This window comes from Triturus cristatus, chromosome 7 (assembly GCF_964204655.1).
Source record: "Triturus cristatus chromosome 7, aTriCri1.1, whole genome shotgun sequence".
Lineage (NCBI taxonomy): Eukaryota > Metazoa > Chordata > Amphibia > Caudata > Salamandridae > Triturus > Triturus cristatus.
The window spans coordinates 1131561598-1131580007 of record NC_140590.1 but is presented as its reverse complement, the minus strand read 5'-3'; the positions used below and the strand labels follow the sequence as shown (position 1 = coordinate 1131580007).

General features: G+C 45.5%; 1 protein-coding gene across 2 annotated transcripts in view; it reads right to left on the bottom strand.

Annotated features, from left to right (window-relative positions):
• Nucleotides 1-18410, bottom strand: part of SIMC1 (SUMO interacting motifs containing 1) — a 345516-nt gene that overhangs the window by 185840 nt on the left and 141266 nt on the right. For both annotated transcript variants that reach the window (XM_085618268.1, XM_085618267.1), the window contains exons 4-5: nucleotides 17776-17860; nucleotides 13523-13698 (exon numbers count right to left, since the gene is read on the bottom strand). In XM_085618268.1, the coding sequence (XP_085474394.1) occupies nucleotides 13523-13698; nucleotides 17776-17860 (261 nt within the window). The remainder of the gene's footprint in view (nucleotides 1-13522; nucleotides 13699-17775; nucleotides 17861-18410) is intronic.

The window sequence follows — 18410 nt, the reverse complement described above, 5'->3', positions numbered from 1 at the left end:
AAGACCTGAGCTAGCGTAAACATTTGAACTTCTCCTTCCCGATGAAGCAGTTGACGTTCCTGAGATCCAAGATAGGACGCAGGCCCTTGTCCTTCTTGGGTACCAGAAAGTAGTGGGAATAGCAACCACGACCTACTTCTGGGGCAGGAACGAGCTCAATGGCTCCCTTGACCAAGAGAGCTGTGGCTTCCCGTTGGAGAAGGCCCAGATGATCCACCGACATGCGACGGTACTGAGGTGGCATGGCTGGAGGGGTAGCCTCAAAGGGGAGGGAGTAGCCCCTTTGGACTATTTGCAAAACCCACCTGTCGGACGTGATGGTGCACTAGTGGGGGAGGTGATGGCGGATCCTGCCACCCACTGGCATTTGATGGGCCTGAAATGTCGGACTAGGAAGGCTTGGAGGCTGCTGCAGAGGGGGGGGCTGGTGGACTGGCCCGCACGCTGTCCCCCTGAACCACGGCAGTGGTTCCCACGTCCCCGGCCGCACGAAGATTGGGAAGCTTGCTGTGGGCTGTGGCTCTTGGCGGGACGTAATGGGGCACCCCTTCCGTTGCTACGAAAGGGGCAAAAAGCAGACTGCGCTGGGTGAGTGGAGAGGCCCAAGGACTCGGCAGTAGCACGGGAGTCCTTGAAATGCTCTAGAGCGTTGTCCGCGTTGTCGCCAAAAAGGCGACGGCCATCAAAGGGCATGTCCATAAGAGCGTTCTGGATGTCCCCAGAAAAGTCAGTTGACCTCATCCAGACGTGGAAATCGTCCTGCCTAGAGAGTCGTGGTATCCAGCTCACAACGGATGGTGAACTTCGCCGCATCTCTCCCGGTGGCAACAGCCTGGGAGAGCACTATCCGGGCATCCTCCGGACACTGAGGAAGCACCTGCGCAACCGTGTCCCACATAGAGTGGGAATAACGGCCCAAGAAACATGCAGTGTTTACCGACCGCAGTCCTAAGCTGGCGAAAGAAAAAAAATCTTCTTCCCAAGATGGTCCAGCTTCTTCGATTCCCTTTCCGGTGGGGCGGTAGGGAATGCGCTCTTGGAAGAAGAGGCTTGGATCACCAAGCTCTCAGGGGTGGAGCGTTGGGAAAGAAAAGCGGTGTTGCCCGGAGCTGGGAGGTGGCGTCAGGCAATCATCCTATCCACGGGAGACTCCGTGTTGGGCTTGGACCAAGTGCCCAAAAGGATGTCAGTAAGGGCCTCATTAAACGGCAGCAGGGGCTCCGAAGAGCTTGCTGCCGGCTGAAGCACCTCTGTCAGGAGGTTAGTCCTGACCGCCATAGTAGGGAGCTCGAGGGCCTCGGCCGCCCTACGCAACACCACTGCGTATGACGCTCCCTCCTCCGTAGCCACGGTAGGAGTAGACAACACGCCAAGGTCAGGGAAGGTGTCTAGACCACTGGCATCCCCCAGTTCCTCTCTCCAGTCCTGCTCTGAGTCGAGCTGATCTGTCAAAGGGTCACCTGACCCTCCCAGTTCTCCTCCTCCTCTGGTGCCAATCTGGCGAAGAGGTACCCCAGGAGTTAACAGGGGCACAAAAACCCCTCTCGGCACCGGGCGACGCTGGTCCGGGTCAACATCAGGATGGAGGCCGGCGTCGGTAGCGGAATGGGTGCCGGAGGAAGCAGCTGGTGGAGGCGTAATAAGGTCAACTGGCGCTGATCTAGATCCAGACCTGGATCCAAGGGGGGCCTGCGGCACCAGGGCCGGAACCGTCGGCGAAGGCCTAGGCCCCCCAACCGAGTCTGCGGGGCCCAAAGGCGCGCCGGTGGAGTCGGGCTGCCCAAAGATGGCGTGCGTTGCCTTGTAAAATGTACGAAGCTGGGCAGGAGTCGCTCCGGGTCCTGGGAAGGGAGGGAACAGCTGAGTCGACTTTTCGGGCTCTGCACGCGGACCCGCGGGAGGGGCACCACCTGCATCCCTCGTCACGTCAGCCGACCGACAGGGAGAAGTCGAAGAGAGACGATGCTTCTTCAACTTCTTTTTGTGTTTCGACTTACCTGACCCACAGTGCGAAGACTTCGATGACTTGGACGAATGGTGATGGCTTCGCGACCGGTCCCTCGACCTCCCTCGCGACCCGGACCTCAAACGGCACGGAGCCGACTGCCAGCACTCAAGAAGCTTTCGGGATCGCTCCTGCAAAGCCTTCGGAGCCATGGACCGGCAGTCAGAGCACGACTTTGGGTCGTGGTCACACTTCAGGCAAAAGAGGTACATATGATGCGGATCCGCACCGGACATCAGTCGGGTGCAGGAACTGCAGGCTTTGAAGCCGGGCATCCCTATGTGCACCAAGAGTCGTAGACTCGAAAAAGACGTCGACAAAAAGTCTCTCAAAAAGTTCAGTCAAAAAATGACTGGAGGTACCGGTCTCTCCGGATCTGCGCTGGATGGCGCGGAAAACGAAAGAACTGACATCAGTGGGCGAGGGTGGCGTCTAAGTAGCTACCGCAACGTCATCCCGGCGATCACGACGCCACCTTCCGACATGCAGAGGTACTGCTGACGAAAAAACTTTCCGGATCCAGTCTGACGCCTGGGGGTAATTCTAAGGTAAAGAATCTATAACTAACGTGTTTCTTTCAGATATGAACACCAGTAGAAGATAAACCAATGCACTTGTATGAAAACATTCAAATTTCAGTATCAACCTTGTGCATATCTACTGTTATTTAAGTCTCTTTACTAAAATTCCTTTCTTTTTTAACCCCCTTATCAATCAATCCTCACAGCTGTTGGCCTGGCAGTCATGGCAGCGAGACTTAGAATCACTCAAAAATCACCCCAATTTCCAAACATTTTTCACATTTGAAAATAAATACAGGCACGAAAATAAATGGTTTTCTGTCTGTATCTATCTGTAAAAATTTGTAAAACGGAAAACAGGGAGCCTTACATATAATCTCCCTGGTTTAGACGTAGGAGAATATCTTGTAATGTTACCATGCAGAATGATTGTTTTTTTATCTCAACTGTTGAGATCTCCGAGGTCGAGGATAGGCTGCCATTCCTTCCACTTTTTGAGACTCGGGAAGAAACAGGAATAGAATCCTTTTCCTTGTTGCAAAAGAGGGACCCTCTCTATCGCTCTCTTCCGAAGCATGGTTTTGACCTCCTATTTGAGCGGTTGTAGATGTGTGGGAATGGAGGTGTGCGGTAGGTTTAATGGTGGGTTCTGGACAAATTCTAGGTTGTAGCCGAATTGAACAAGGTCTAAGACCCATTGGTCCGCTGTTATCTTGCCAACGTTGGATGAACAGGGATATCTTTTCTCATGGTCTGAATGGTAAGGAGATAAGGGTGACGGAGCCTGTGACAGGCCATTGACGACGACCAGAGTCCTGTCCCTGACATGTTATTCTTCCTCTAGGCGCAGGTCTGTTGTAAGCCCCTTGAGGTGGTTTGTCTTTGGGAATATTGCAGCTGAAACAGCTGGGCGGTAGATGTGTAGGCGGGATATCGGTATTGCTGATAACCTCTTCTATATGATGGCATGTCTCTTCCTCTGGCGATTTAGTCATTTCCATGTCAGTTTTTATTGCCTGTAGGACTTCGACATGCTTGCGGAGCAAGGCCTCTCCATAAAACGGAAGATTTAAAAGTTTACTTTGGAGCTTTTGGCGTAACGGAGGTAGCTTCGAGCCAGCCTTGCCTTCTGAGCACATCAAAACCTGCAAGTTGCCTAAATGCAGAGGTGGAGATATCGATAGCAAGCCTATGATCTCTGCTGATGTGCGCTCCCCTCTTGCAAGAGCTTTTTTGCTTCTACTTTCGCCTCTTCCAGAAGTTGATCTATATGGGGCAATGGCAGCCCACAGCTGCCAATCATTTCTTTCTAAAACGAACAGAGACTTGCTGAGCTGTCAGTCCTGGCACAGACGAAAAACGTTTGCCGATATTATCCAAGCATCTGCCCTCCTTGTCCAGAGGCGCAAAGATTACAGTGGATTGGTTCTTTGATATTCTTTGGGCCGCCTGCGTAATCACCGTATCTGGCTTTGGATGGCCAGTTAGACAACCTGGAGCGTCCTCCGTGGCTTTGTATTTCTTGTCGAGGTGTGGAAGAACCACTGTCACTGGAATTTTCATTACTTTTATGGCTTCTTCCCAAATACATCTGACTGAGCATGGACTTTACGCTTTTCTGGAAAGGCTCCTTAAAATCATTTAAAAAACAGTCCATCTGCTTGGTGGGCATGGGGAGTGCCAATCTTTTAGCTGCCCTTTCTAACAAAATACAAAAACATCCAATACCTTCCGGTGGCTAGTCCACTGTGGCGGGTGACGGAGATGGTGGCGTAAGGATGAGGTAGCCATCCTATTCTGTGTGGGCATTGCGCAGCTCCCCTTCCTCTCTCTCGTCAGAGGTAACTGGATCATGGAGCAGAGCGGTCTCTGGTGTATGCCTCACTGAGCTAAGCAATGACGTAGGTCTTTGTGCTGGAGTGGATGGTTGACCAGCGGGTGATCTGGTAGGCATGGATGCCACAGTAGGTGTAGTAGATGGAAATCGCTTCCTATAATGAAAGCATGAACTGCAAGTCAGAAACCAGAGAACCATCTCCTCCTGGAATGGCTGCTGATACTGGTCATGGGAAGAATAATAGTGCTTTTCATATTCCTCATCATAGACCTCCTTTTCTTCTTGGCATTTAATATGCAACGTGGAGGGACTGTGTGCGACCCCAAAGGGCCCGTCATAGTCAGAGTCCTCTTCCTCCAAGAGATAAGCTGGAATTAGGGGCGTCACATTGCTTGGAGAAGTGTGTTCTGGAGTTAAAAACATGCTTTTTGATGTTTTGCCATTTTATCTCTCGTCAACGGTGTTGCCAACATCTTATCCGTTGTCAGTGGTGTTACTGTCAACAGTATCACCATCATCTGCAGGGTTATCAGCGTCAACAATGAGATCAGGAAAATCTTCAACATTGACGGTCTAGTCGAAGATGTCGTTGGCAATGTCATCCTCAAGGAAGTGGGCGACAACGTAGCAACGGTCGTGGTCGGGTATGTTTTCGTTGTCAAAGGTCTGTTGTCAGGTGGAGTTGAGGAAGGCTTTTTGAATGAGTGACTAATCTTAGAAGGTGGAGTAGGTGGCTCAGAGGCTGACCTATTAGCCTTTTCTGAAGGCAGAAAGTTATTTTCTGTCCTTTCCTGAAGAAGACAAATTAGATTTTGAAGGACTGTGGCCTTTGTAAGACCAATGAGTGGTCTTTTTTTAGTCTTTTTTAGGAGGGAATGGGGTTATCTCCCCCGCTTCATGCTTGAAACACAAGTTTTTCACCGTAGTATTCCAATTTTTCATGGTCATAAAAATCTTAAGGTATACTTCTTCTAGAGCCCTGAGTTCTTCACACAAACTTCTTGATCTTATACCTTGATTTAAGCAATGTAGACTTGGCAGTAGAGCCTTTTCAGTTCTGGCTCTATGAGATGCCCTGCCCTTAGACCTGTGGTTACTAACCTACCATCTTCTTTTGAAAAAATTAAATTCATACCTATTGAAATCAAAGGGGTCTGTTCTCCCAGCTTTTTATTCTCAGTGGCAGGAGACTACCTTGAGGGGACAGTGTGCTTTAGAAAAACCCTCAACATTAGGAGTCTAATTTTGTCCTCCACTTTGGGATCCTATTGTCGTCTTCATCAGGAGGATGTCCTTTATCAGGAGAAAACATTTTCCCCACTGTGGCCATAATTTATGGGTCAGTTTTCAAATGACCTTTTATAAATGCAGGGAATAATGATGATGCTTTATATTTCTTTTCTATATGTGGTGCTACTGCCTTGGAGGTTGAAGGCTTTAGGAACACCTCCATTGTTCTGCTGTATTATGCTTGTTACTAGGAGAGTAAGCAGGCGAAAAAGAAAAATCATCTATAGCATCATATTTTCTATGGTGGAAGATACTATGAGAACTGGCAGCAGAGGTGTTAGAAATGGAGCTCTATAGTTGGCAATGGTTTGCACCTTGTCCAAGTAGGGACCTTTCCTTCTAGTCAGGGTAAGGGGGATACACTTCTAAAATAACCCCTACTCACCCTCTTGGTAGCTTGGCACGAGCAGTCAGGCTTATCTCAGAGGCAATGTGTAAAACATTTGCGCATAACACACAGTAATACAGTGAATACAAAAGGATACCAGACTAGTTTTAGAAGAACAGCCAATATTTATCTGTGTAAAACAAGACCAAAACGATAAACATCCAACATACCTTAATCAAAATATGAATCTTGCAAAAATAACCTTAAAATGCAGTTCCTTGAAGTCCCGAACGGAGCTATCACGGCGTCGTGCACAAACAATTCCAACAGTTTGGGCTGATTGAGGAGGTGCTGGCGAGCTACGGTGTTGAGAGACCCGCAAACAATACCTCTGGAAATGTACCGCAGGAGTCATTGGGCCCTTGAAGTCACACGCGTTGCAGATCGATCTCTGTGCAGTTGAAGTCAGGAGCGCCGGCGGGCATCGGGGCTGTGGTGCGAAGTGCAGCGTGTGGTGCCCTCAGGTCGCGGTGCAGGTAGTGGCTTGGTGATGGCGTCCAGCTCGTCACGGTGCTGCAGGTCACAGTGCAAGCAGCAGCATTGTCGTTGCTAAAGCACTGTCGTCGGCTGACTAACTGGAGTCGATGGTGCCGGCCAAGGCTACAGTGTGGGACGGGGCGGTGCGTTCTGTAACTTACGAGCGGTGCCCCCACAACACAGTGCAGGCAGCAACTTCGATGTCAGCGTGCAGCGGCGTCATCAGTGAGCCCGGGGGGGGGGGGGGGGGAGAGAGAGAATCGGGTGAGGTGAAGTGAGACGGTGTAGGGCCCACAGGTCACGGTGCAAGCAGCGGCTTGGTGGCTGCGTCATACAGCTTCGTCTGAGACCAGGTTTGCAGTGCAGCAGTGCCCACTGTGGTGCCACCAGGTCACAGAGCCAGCAGCGGTGTCATTGATGGCATTGGGCTGCTTTTTCTTCTGTTGCAGCAGAAAACACACAGTTCCAAGTGCTGGTAGCAGATAAACTTGAAGTATTTGCTGTTCCCGAGACTTCTTGAACAGGGTGCAAGATCTACCTTAAGCCCTCGGCAAAATTCAGGAAAATAAGTTTAAAAGTCCAGTCCAGTCCTTTCACTGCCCAAGACAATAGCTGCCACTGCAGGACAACACAGCAAAGTGGTAGCTCCTCCTCACAGCTTCTCCAACTCTTCTTCTTAGCGGGTTCCTTAGACCAAAAAAGGAGCTCTAATGTTCTGTGGTTAGGACCCCAATATTTATACTACTTTTCTCTTTGAAGTTTCAGGCAGAAAGTCTTTGAGTTCGGTAAAAGCCAGTTCTGTCCTCTCTAGTTCAGCTTCACAACAGGAGGTGGAGACAGATGTGTGCAGAGCAGACACACCCTATTCAGGTGCTACTAAAATCGCCTCCCTACCTCATGAGAAAATTGTCGAAGTCAAAATTATGCATGTTGATGCTACGGAAGTCTCTGGGACACAGAGATCCGACCTATACGTGTTATTAGACAAATAATATTTGTTTTAAAAAGAAAAATCGCCTCCCTACAACTCTAAAGGCAGACCAGGTCTATTCAGGCAAACTTTGAGCCACCTAGGCAGGACACACCTCAACCCCCCTTGGGAATGTCTACAGTGAATGCACATCCCTAGCTCCTGCCACTCCAAAACCAGACGGTTAATACATAAACAGGCAGAGGCACACAGGATAGTTAAGTAAGAAACTGCCCACTTTCTAAAAGTGGCTTTTTTAAACACACAATTTAAAAACCATCTTTACTAAAAGTAATAGTACAAAGAGCCTAAACGCGATTTCTCTAACTTGTCCCAATGGAAAAGTATACTTGTAAGATGTTACAAAGCAACTCCCATGTTAGCTCATGAGACAGCTAGTATTTCAATAGTGAAAAACAAAATTGGCAGTATTTCACTATTAGGGCTTGTCACACACACACACACCAGTACATGTCCTACCTTTCACATACACTGCACCCTGCCCATGGGGGTACCTTTGAGCCTATCCGACGGATGCCTTACATCTAGGAAAAGGGAAGGTTAGGGCCTGGCAAGTGAGTGTACTTGCCAGGTCGACATGGCAGTAACACTGCGCGCAGACACTGCAGTGACAGGTCTGAGACACTTTTCAAAGGCTACTCGTGTGGATGGCACAACCAGTACTCCAGGCCCACTAGTAGCATTTGATTTACAGGCCCTGGGCGCACACAGTGCACTGTACTAGGGACTTACAAGTAAATCAAATATGCCAATCATGGAAAAACAATCATAACACAATTTACAGTAGGGGCACTTGCACTTTAACAGTGAACAGCAGTGAGACACTAAACCAACAAAAACTAAGTCCAGCACACCACCAAAAACACGAGGTCAGAAAGCAAAAAGACTGGGGAAACACGCCAAAAGATGCCAGGTCTAACAAGAGGATTGAGGAAATCTTGAAGAAATACAAGAAAAGTACTATGATAAACATAAAAGATAACAAACTTTGTGAAAGACGTTGATCGAGTTCTAATCCTGAACCCTGTCTAACAGGAAGTTGCTGGCCCAGTGGTGTGGGGTTCCTAGCGTGTCTCTTGGACCAGAACACCTATCAAGTACAGCAATGTGACAGTAAAACGCATATGCACACTTATCATAGAAACAGTCCAAAAACTGTGTGAAGAATACTAATGAATGTCTGATGGAAACATGCCTAAACCCTGGTGATTTCAACTAGCAAATGTTTCTCATAGGACACTTTGCAGGTAACAACCTGTAGATAACAAAACGTTAATTATCTACAGAAAATGGGTCCAACTCATTTATTAAGGAAAGTAAGAAGGTGTTTTCAACTCTTCCTGACCGGACCACATTGATACAACTTGAAATAGAAATTCCTGTGAACCTCGCTGTCGGAGTCTGATCTTATAGGACACCAGAGTCAACAAGGAGAGCAATGAAGCAAGAAAATGAGAATATATTAAGGTGCAGCATCATAGAACCCTCCGCTATAAACCGATCATAACCAATTAAGGTACCTATGCCCGACAACTCGATCCGGTTTAGCATCGACCTTAGATAAATTAATAATCTCTCACAATTTGACGCATAGCCAAGGCCAAGAGTAAATAAGATGATTGAGAAGTTTTGTTTACCACTATTGTCCTGGAACCCCCTCCTAGTATGGCTCTGCTAACTGGGAAAAGTACAGCCCCCTTTCAGACTTAACTCTCAAGGTACCAAGGGTAAGCAGTCATACTTCTCAAGGAGGAAGTGTTGGGTGCCGTACAGCGGAGTACTTATCTTTAAAAAGAACGTACTTTTAATCACGGAGTTGTGTCAAATACTAAACAGTGCAATGTTTTATACAGGTTAGTGTATCTGGGTTTGTTTGTCTTTGTGGCGCCACGCTTTCCCCAATACCTCTATTAATCCTTACCCTAGTGGGTGCTCTGTCCTTTAGGCAGTCAATATAAAGCGCAACTCAAGCACTGGTTCAGGCTTTTCCTGTGCACAAATGCTCACTCATTGTTCAACCTTACCCCCCTTACAATAAAGGGATGGTGTTCAAGTTCTCAAACATCTCTTATAGGCTTGGGTGACCCTCCATCACAACTACTGGAAGTCTCCAGCACAGCAGAGGAAAGCCAGGTGCAGGTCATGTCCATCGGCACGCCTGCTCAGCCTCCATGCATTAGCTTTACCACAAAGGCACAGATGCAGACCCGGATAGCTCTGCTGGACATGGTGATGCTGTCCTGCCTAAGCTGAAGATCGTCCAGGCATGGATTGGGCAAATGGTGGTCACAGCAATTATGGTCCTGATAGGACCAGAGGTAAGTTAGCCCATATAGGGCCTATGATGATCACACAGTTAGAGCCCTGGCTAGACCTATGACAATCCTACAGTTACAACCTCTGACAGGGATCACGATGAGGCCAGGTAGGGGTTTCACTTGACAAGCAGATCCTTCCTAGCTCACTTTTGTGCTGTCATCTCTTTCTGGATGTCCCACAGCCACCGGGGACATCATGTGCCTCTCTCCTCTTGAATAGTCTCTCCTCCTGCATGTCCAGGTAGACTCCTTCCTCTCAGGACGCAGGCTTCTACATACTTCTTGGCAGATTTGCAGCTCCTCCACCAGAAAATGCAGTCTTCAGGTGATGTTGCTTCAACTTACAGACTAGCTGTCAGGCAGACACCAGTCCTGGTTGCACAGTAGTTTTTGAGTACTATGTGGAGCGCTCCTTTCTCTGGTCATAAAGGACTTTGAACAGGAACTAAGTTGGGTGTTTTAATCCCACTTTCATACACAACTTCTAGACCAAGGATGTGGATCCACTATCTCAAACTGCAGAATCAGTTTGGGGTGGTTCTTCTTTCAAGTATCCTCCTCAGGCTGCTTTCCAGACACAGCCTTTGTTTAGAGTGATGCTTCTCACAGCAGAAAGCACTGGGGCAGTCCAACCTGGAGCACCAGAGGCACAAAGTGGTCTGAGATCTGTGCAACTAAAGGAGTAGGACAAACAAAAATGCAGGTCTAACCAAAAAACTTCCTAATCTCTCACAATGGAGACTTAATTCATAGCCCTCATCCCTACCATACACCAAATGGAGTTCACAAGACGACGAATCAGCAGCACCATGTAACAAAAGGACTCCTGACATTTCTAAAAGTAGCCCTGTGTCAATCCTCTTCGCTTCAGTGTCTGGCTAGCCTCCCTCCAAGCTACAGTAATGCAGGAAATATACTTCTACTGTCTGAGAGCACAGTCCTCACCCTCTATTTTGTGCTATGCCAGGTACACCCAAAAGGGATCTCACCTGCCTCAGTTACCCAGGCTCACACACACACACAAGTCAGGACCACATGCGTTTCACACACTACCCAAGCATCCACCCTTGACAGACACACGCAATGCGAGCACCAGAATCTGGGCATACCCATAATAGTGGACCTTTACACAAGTGGGCAAGTAGGCTTTGCTCTCTGTGAAACTCATAAAAATGTATAGTCATCACAGGACAGGTCCATAACCTCCTACAGTCAGGGACAAGCCTAGGCTTCTACACACTCTAGATTTGTGTGATGCCAGAGCAAATAGAAAAGCCAGGTTATCACATATATGTACAGTTGAGCACTTAGGGAAGGTGACCCTGCCTATATAACATAAAGACAACATTCCTGTCCCAACAACTCATACATCAGCACTCTTAATTCACAAAAGGCTACTGGGAGATAACTCTTGGGGCTAGAGACCGACATAAAATATAAGACTAGGGATGTGCTGCTTCCGGGACCTTTTTTTTCAAGGCATGTGCGATGGATAGGAGTAGAGGTCTATGTGAAGGGGCGAAGGGAGGGAAAAGAAAATTGACTGGGTGTTGAGGGAGGAGGGTAGGTGCTGCCAACCTGACCCTTTTGTTTTTTAAATAACAATGACTTTGAACAGACCCGCTTTAAATAGAATTTAAACAGAACCTTCCAGAGCAAGAAATTAGAGTCGAGATACTAAAATATTTACCTCGTAAAGATAGACATAAACATAGGCAGATAGAGTCAGATAGACATGTTTACAGTACAATTAATTAAAATCATTACAAACTCTCTTTCAACATTGTACATACAAACAACAGCTATGGTGTGTAACTGATGGAAATAAAAGTGAAAGGATAAAGTTTATGTGCTTTAGTAAAACACTAGGGGCTTCTAGACACAAAAACCCACCCTTATTGCACATAATTGTAGGGCCACAAAGAGAAAGTGTTTAAGTTTTAGTAAAATACCTCCTTACAACATGCTCTCAGATTAAACCTTAATTAGCAGCAAAACAAAAGACATTGAGTTAACCCATTAATACAGTCCAGTGGGTGCTATTAGCTATGGTGGGCTCTTGTTCTTCACTCAGTTCTTCGATATCCTTTTAATTTTAAAATCGTGCTGTCAACTGGTAAGAGGAACCATTCAGAGAAGCATGCAACATCCTCGTTCACGCATCTTATATTTATGTCATGGAAAATAGTCTGCAGTGAGAATTTCACAAGTGAGAGCAAGGTTTTGGAAATGCCCAGGATATGGCGTTGTGTTTCAGGAACACCATGGCACAACCTACATTTCTGGTTGGTGTTACTATGCAACCTCCCATAGCAATGCCCCCTGAGAGGTATTACTCATAGCCGCAACCTGATTATCATTTTGGTTCCTTAGGGAAAGTTCATCAAGGTAAAATGTTATAGAATAATAAACATACTTGAAGACTAACTGCTGTACTGTCTGGTTTTAACACAGGAAAGCCCACAATGTGAATCTACAAGAGGTTCACCCTGCAAAAATCTGAGGTATCTCGCTTTCAACTGACTAAGTATTATGAGCATAGGATTTCAATTTTAGCTGAAATTTCAACCAATAGGGTGATAACAATACTTGTGGTACTTCTGAAGGGAGCACAATTGTGGGGGCTGGGGTGACAGAAGATATTTCCATTTGTATCAGATGATTACTGTCAAACTGATTTTAGGAAAGCTAACTTCTGGCCAGAATGCTGGACTCTTACAGTATCTTTGAAGCAATATGGCAGGGTACCATGGTATTAAAAGTTGTACAGAGATCTAAAAGGACCAATAACAGTTGCCATCTTGGGATATCGGAGTCTCTTAACCACACTTGGAAGCATAGAAATAAGAAAACATGAGCCACTCTTTTTGTCTTTTAAAAACACCACAGTGTCTTCTGCATAAACATAGCCAATGTTTTCAAGAACACTTATCAGTCAGTAACCAAAAACAAACTGCTAAACTGAAAAGAACAGTACAGTACAGCCCTCAGAAACACTTGAAAGTAGTATAGGCTTTGAGCTCTACGTACAACCTAAATCAGATGCTCTATGTTGTCCCCTTTGCTTTTCATTTAAAAATGGCAAAATCACTAGTGTTTTTTTTCAAAGACACTGTACAACTGATGTGGCTTTTGGTTGCATTTCATAAAACAAAGCATGTTTTCTTTATCTGAATAATTTTCAAATTAAATATATTGTCAGAAGTGTTCAGTGGATCCTGCAGGTGCAAGGAGATAGTGTACCCTTCAGTGACTTGAGACAAAATCCCACCGTGGACAAATGCAGGGGTCTCCAACCTTTTCTGTACTGAGAGCTATGCATGTTCAATGAAACGCATTGACACCTAATAATATTATTAGGGCTGTTTAATTTTTTTTTTTCTATGTATAGTAAATCAACCAAGCATAAGCTTTATAATTTATTAAGTTGGGCTTTACACAGATGATCTACTCAAAGGTAGCTGGAAAGCTACAGTAGCTCTCGAACTACTGGTTGGAGACCCCTGTATTTAATCTAAAAGCAAAAAAAGAAAAGAAACAAATACCTGCATCAAAGCAACAAATTTGACCTAGAATGTCAACTCCACTAGCTCATAACTTCACAAATGAGGTGCAGGTGTAAAAGTAGTAAGAAAAGGTGGACGGCCTTTGCGGCAGCAGAACGTTGTGATGGTTCTCGGAGGCCTCTTTCTTACCCTATGTTGCTGAAGTGTCGGTCACAGGACAACATGGTCTTGGCAATGGAGCTCTGCAGCGACCTTTTGATCAGGTTAGTCTGGAAATCGTCCTCCAGGGTTTGAAGCATGTAGCGCAGGAAGAGGAGTTGGCCAGGTAGCTCCCTGTTCTGAATTAAGCCAGTTATCTTCTTGTCCTGCACAAACCCAAGACATTAGACTCAGGGCTGTGTCCTAAATTCACTCAATCAAATGGACTTTGCCAGTGTCAGCAAAAGAACAAGCTAGGGGGAAAGCCAATGATAATTTCTCTAGTGTTGTGAACCTGTTATGGTTACTCGTTCACTCTCCACGTACATAACAATGGTACATTTTGATTGATGCCTTTATCTGCCCTCTGAACACTAAAAAACGGATTATGTCCCGATGAATTGTAATATGGCTATGATAACTTCCCACATGCTATGTACTATTATAAAATCTAATAAAATCTCTTATAAACTTAAGAATATTAGATATAGTGCTAACCAGTTCCTTTAAACCAAATTGGGGAATAAATTATATATGGTTTTGTCCCAATACATCCTTTCAGCAACTATCTTCAAGTAAATCAACTTTCAGAAAAAACATAAAAGAAATAAGTTATTTGCCAGTAATAAAAGTTCAAGATTTTTTCTCGTTCATAGTTTTCCTGGCAATATTCCCCGGCATCAGCCTGGAAACCATGTGTGCACACTTTAAATAAACTGCGTCAGAATGTACTGCTTTAAGATATTTTGTTCAGTCTATCCACCTTGCTGTTTCAGGTGCCAAACAATTAATGGGGCGGGGAGGCCCAATACTCCCCAGGAGACCAGCACAGTCTGGGATTTTAGAACAGGACCTGTAAACTATATGCGAGTCTCCAGTAAGGTTGAGGTGGGTTGGTTGCATGAATACCAGTCCTGGAGATGGAAAAGGGACTTGCATTCAATACAAGTTCTCCATCATCAGTATTCTTTCTGAGTTCATAAACACTGGACGCACTCACCACGAGGTACAAATCTAAGCTTTTAGGGGGTAAAGAGGCACTCAGCACTTTCACCTCATCAACCAGAATGATGAGCTTCCAATTAGATGAATGTGTGTATGGAAAAGTTAATACCCTTTCCTGATATAATAAAATTAAAGTGGATTCTAGGACTGCCAACGGGAAATAATTCAAGCATATGAATATATGAGAGATCAAAAACTTGAAGACTTACACCCGCAAGGGAAATGATTCTGTCCTTGGACCCAACACCAGGGGCTGAAACCCCCATCAATAGAACTTCTTTGAAACTTGCCTTACTCACCACAGTAAGCAAAAAAGACGGGGACCAAGGATTCCTCCACTACGGTCAATTAGGGTTCATATTGCAGCATTTAACCGTTTCAGATGGCAACCGAAATCTACTTCCATTTTTACATACCTTAAAGCTGACCCTTTACTGAGGACATCCTCAGGCGTTCCTTTCTTCAGGTTGACAAGAAACAGGGATTCAGAGGAACAGTCAGAAAAGCACAAGCAAATATCCTGTACCACAGGACGACTGAAATGACAATCCTCAGCGATTTACTGGCTGCCAATCCCTGTTGATGAAGAACTTCAAATCAGAGTTCACTTGGGTTGTATGTAGGTGCAGAGAGGGGCACCACCCTCTTTGAAATTTAGCTACAGATGCAAATCCAGCAGATCCCATTCAACAAGAATGTGATTTCACCACTGACTGAGACTACAATAAGAGCCAAATGCCGAAGGGGTGCACTTGGTGTCACTTTTAGGCTCAATAGTAAGGGAAAGCCCTGGGACACTAGAAGTAAAAGGCTCGGATTGTTACAATAAGAGCCCAGTAAACTCTTCTTCCCTAAGACTCCTGAAACGAATCTCACAATATTGTGTCAGTACTAAATATGAGGGTTGTTAGTTTTGTAGTTGGTAAACGATGTCCAGATTACTATGCCTTGGTCAATGGTGACTTTTCTGTGCCGTTGAAAAGGTGGAATCAGTGAAACACCTCTCACTACCAAAGTTTTACAAATTGATAGTGATGCACACAGCCTCATAAAAAAAAGATGCTTGATATAGAAGTAGGGAATGAGGAGGAATTCAATAACAGAGGGCTCAGTTACAAAAGCGACGATGATCTTCTGGTCGGCTAGGTGGTGTTAGTCCTAGTTGAAAAGTTTGAATGTAAACTGGATTTCATAGGCTGACCAGACGCCACATTAGTGTTTTCAGCTAGAACGCTTCCTCTTTTGTACTTTTTTCTGTAAGTGCCGAACAGGCAGGCCAGGAAGGCAGGCAGCACACTAAACTATCTGCTTTTACAACTGTCTCACTCTTGTGTCACATGATCTGGGCACAGGAAGTAAATGCACTTCACAGGAAATCGCCAGGTAAAATCCTTACGTTTGGGAGGCCTGAAAAATGACTTCGTGTTGCTACGACTATGAGCCATAAAGGTACTGAAATCAGGATCATGGGGAATTAAATGCACCTTTCCTCTGGAACTATGATTGAATTGGGGACAAGGGGTTTTGCCCAAGCCCTGCAACTTGGTGTAGTAAGCCAAGAAGAAAAATGTCACAACAGGCAAACATTCATCTGAATATATCTTTTCCTGTTTCCAGATTGAAAAGTCGGCAGAAGATGCCCTAATGCAGGCTGTAGAGAAGGAGTACCCTTCTGTTTGATATCCAATTAATACGGCGGGCTATGGTGGCCTCTGAAAAGTTCAAAGCATACCCCATGGATGAGCTAGCCATCTGACTGCTTCAACAAAGAAGTGCAAATTCTTTACAATATTAAATGAGTACATTCTGACTGCGCAGTTTCAACATCTCTACCAGAGATTTCGATTCACACAGAGTAAAAGCAGTGAATACGCATACTTAGCTTTGGGGAACTGACAGAAACCTACCACATGGCGCAAGGGGAACTGTTTCGCTACCTGAAGATTAGGCACGCCCTTCTGACAGCATTTACTGACTTTAAAGACATACCAGATTCGTCGCCTCTAGAGGACCAGCTATTAGATGGACCACTACACTCAAGGCCATTTCCCTGACATATAAGAAGTTATGTAACAACCTCCCCGATACTTTCGAGACACTTCGAGAGAAGTGGCAAAGCGACATGGGACCCATAGAGGAAGAGGACTGGAGGGAGGCACTGATGTCTCCTAGGGAGGCGGCGATCACCCTTCGATACCGACTGATCCAACTCAGGATCCTACACCGGTCCTATATGACGGGGGTCGTCCTTGCAAAGATAGGGGCTAGGAAGGACGCGCTCTGTCTTGGGGGATGCCAACAGGAGGCCACCTTTTACCACATGGTATGGGACTGCCCTGCTGTTAAGTCGATATGGGAAGGGGCCACGACCAAGCTTCAAACCGCGCTGGGGAAAACGCTGGCCCTTATGCCTCAGGTGGGCCTACTTAACATATGGACGGCTACGGACCTCACCGAGATCAAGCAACAGATGGCAACGCTGGGTTTTACCTTAGTTAAACGTGAAATAGCACGCCATTGGGGGACTACAGATGCACCATCTATACAGGTATGAATTCAGGAATTGGATCGATGCATGATAGCAGAAAAGGAAGTGTTCATAATTCGAGGATGCCCCAAGAAGTGGGATAAGAAATGGAAGGCGTGGAATGGGTACCGGGGGAATCTATGCACATCCCCTTGGCACTCAGAAAAAACGAACTCAGAGAAGTGTTAAAAATGTAATCGCAATTCAATATACTTTCCCTATGTAAAAAGTTGTTTATGACGATGCTAACACACATGATGCTTTGTATGTGTTTATTGCAAAATTAATAAAAATGTTACCAAAAAAAAAAAAAGCAGTGAATACGTGAAAATCACAATGCTTAAGAACTTTCTCAATCAAATATGCACCCACTTCTGATCAGTAAGTACCATGAGGAGACTTGGATCAAAGTAATTTTTTAATGAATGAGGATTACCCAGTCTCATCTTTCTCTACTGTACAAGTGCGCTGTCTCAAGTCGGTGTCCTAAATACTAGGCTACTCCCAGCCACTCCTCCCTCCAACACAGATTGTGCAATACTTCTGGTTTTTGCTGGGTTCAGAGGGCACACATTCTGTTTAACCAAAATGAACAGAAAAGGCCACCACACAAAAGGTGGTTTGATTTCACATACCAGAGGTAAGCTGTTCTGAGACGTACTTGGCAGTGTCTTGAAAAAATCTAGGATTCGTAACCTCCTGGTTCACCTACCTCTCCGTCAACCACCTCTCCATCCATCACCAAAGTTAGAAGGCTCCAATCCCAGACAACAGTATGGAAAGTCGCTGGGTGCAACCTGAAATTAGAAAGATTTGTTTCTCTCTTATCAATAATTAAAACATAATTATTTACGTGTCCTTTTTCATAGCAAATACAATGAGCAAAAACCATCTCAATACTATTCATTGTTGCTAATTAATTTTTAAAATAAATTATCCAAAATGTTTAGATATAATGAAAAAAACACTCAAACTCAGTGCAGTACATGGGGCAAGCAAATAAAAGAAGTGCGTTAGTACGGGAGAAACTGTGCAGAAGTGTGTACTGTGGGGAGGGTTTCTTCTGGTTTCACCTACAAGGTGAGTCATATTTTGAGCAAGCACAGTTAGAGTTTTCAGTGATCTATAAAAACATTAAAGGAAACAAGATCCTTTATAGTGACCTCTTTAATCTTATTCTGTAGGCTCCCACAAACTGTGGCCACCACAACACTTCTGCCCCAAATACGAGTTGAACTGTAATGGTGGGGTGATAAACGAGAATTTCCAGTACCGTGCCATTAATTTGTCCTCATGGACAGGTTAAAAGCCCCGCAGGTCGGTTTTACAGGGAGGAAGTCCCTACTG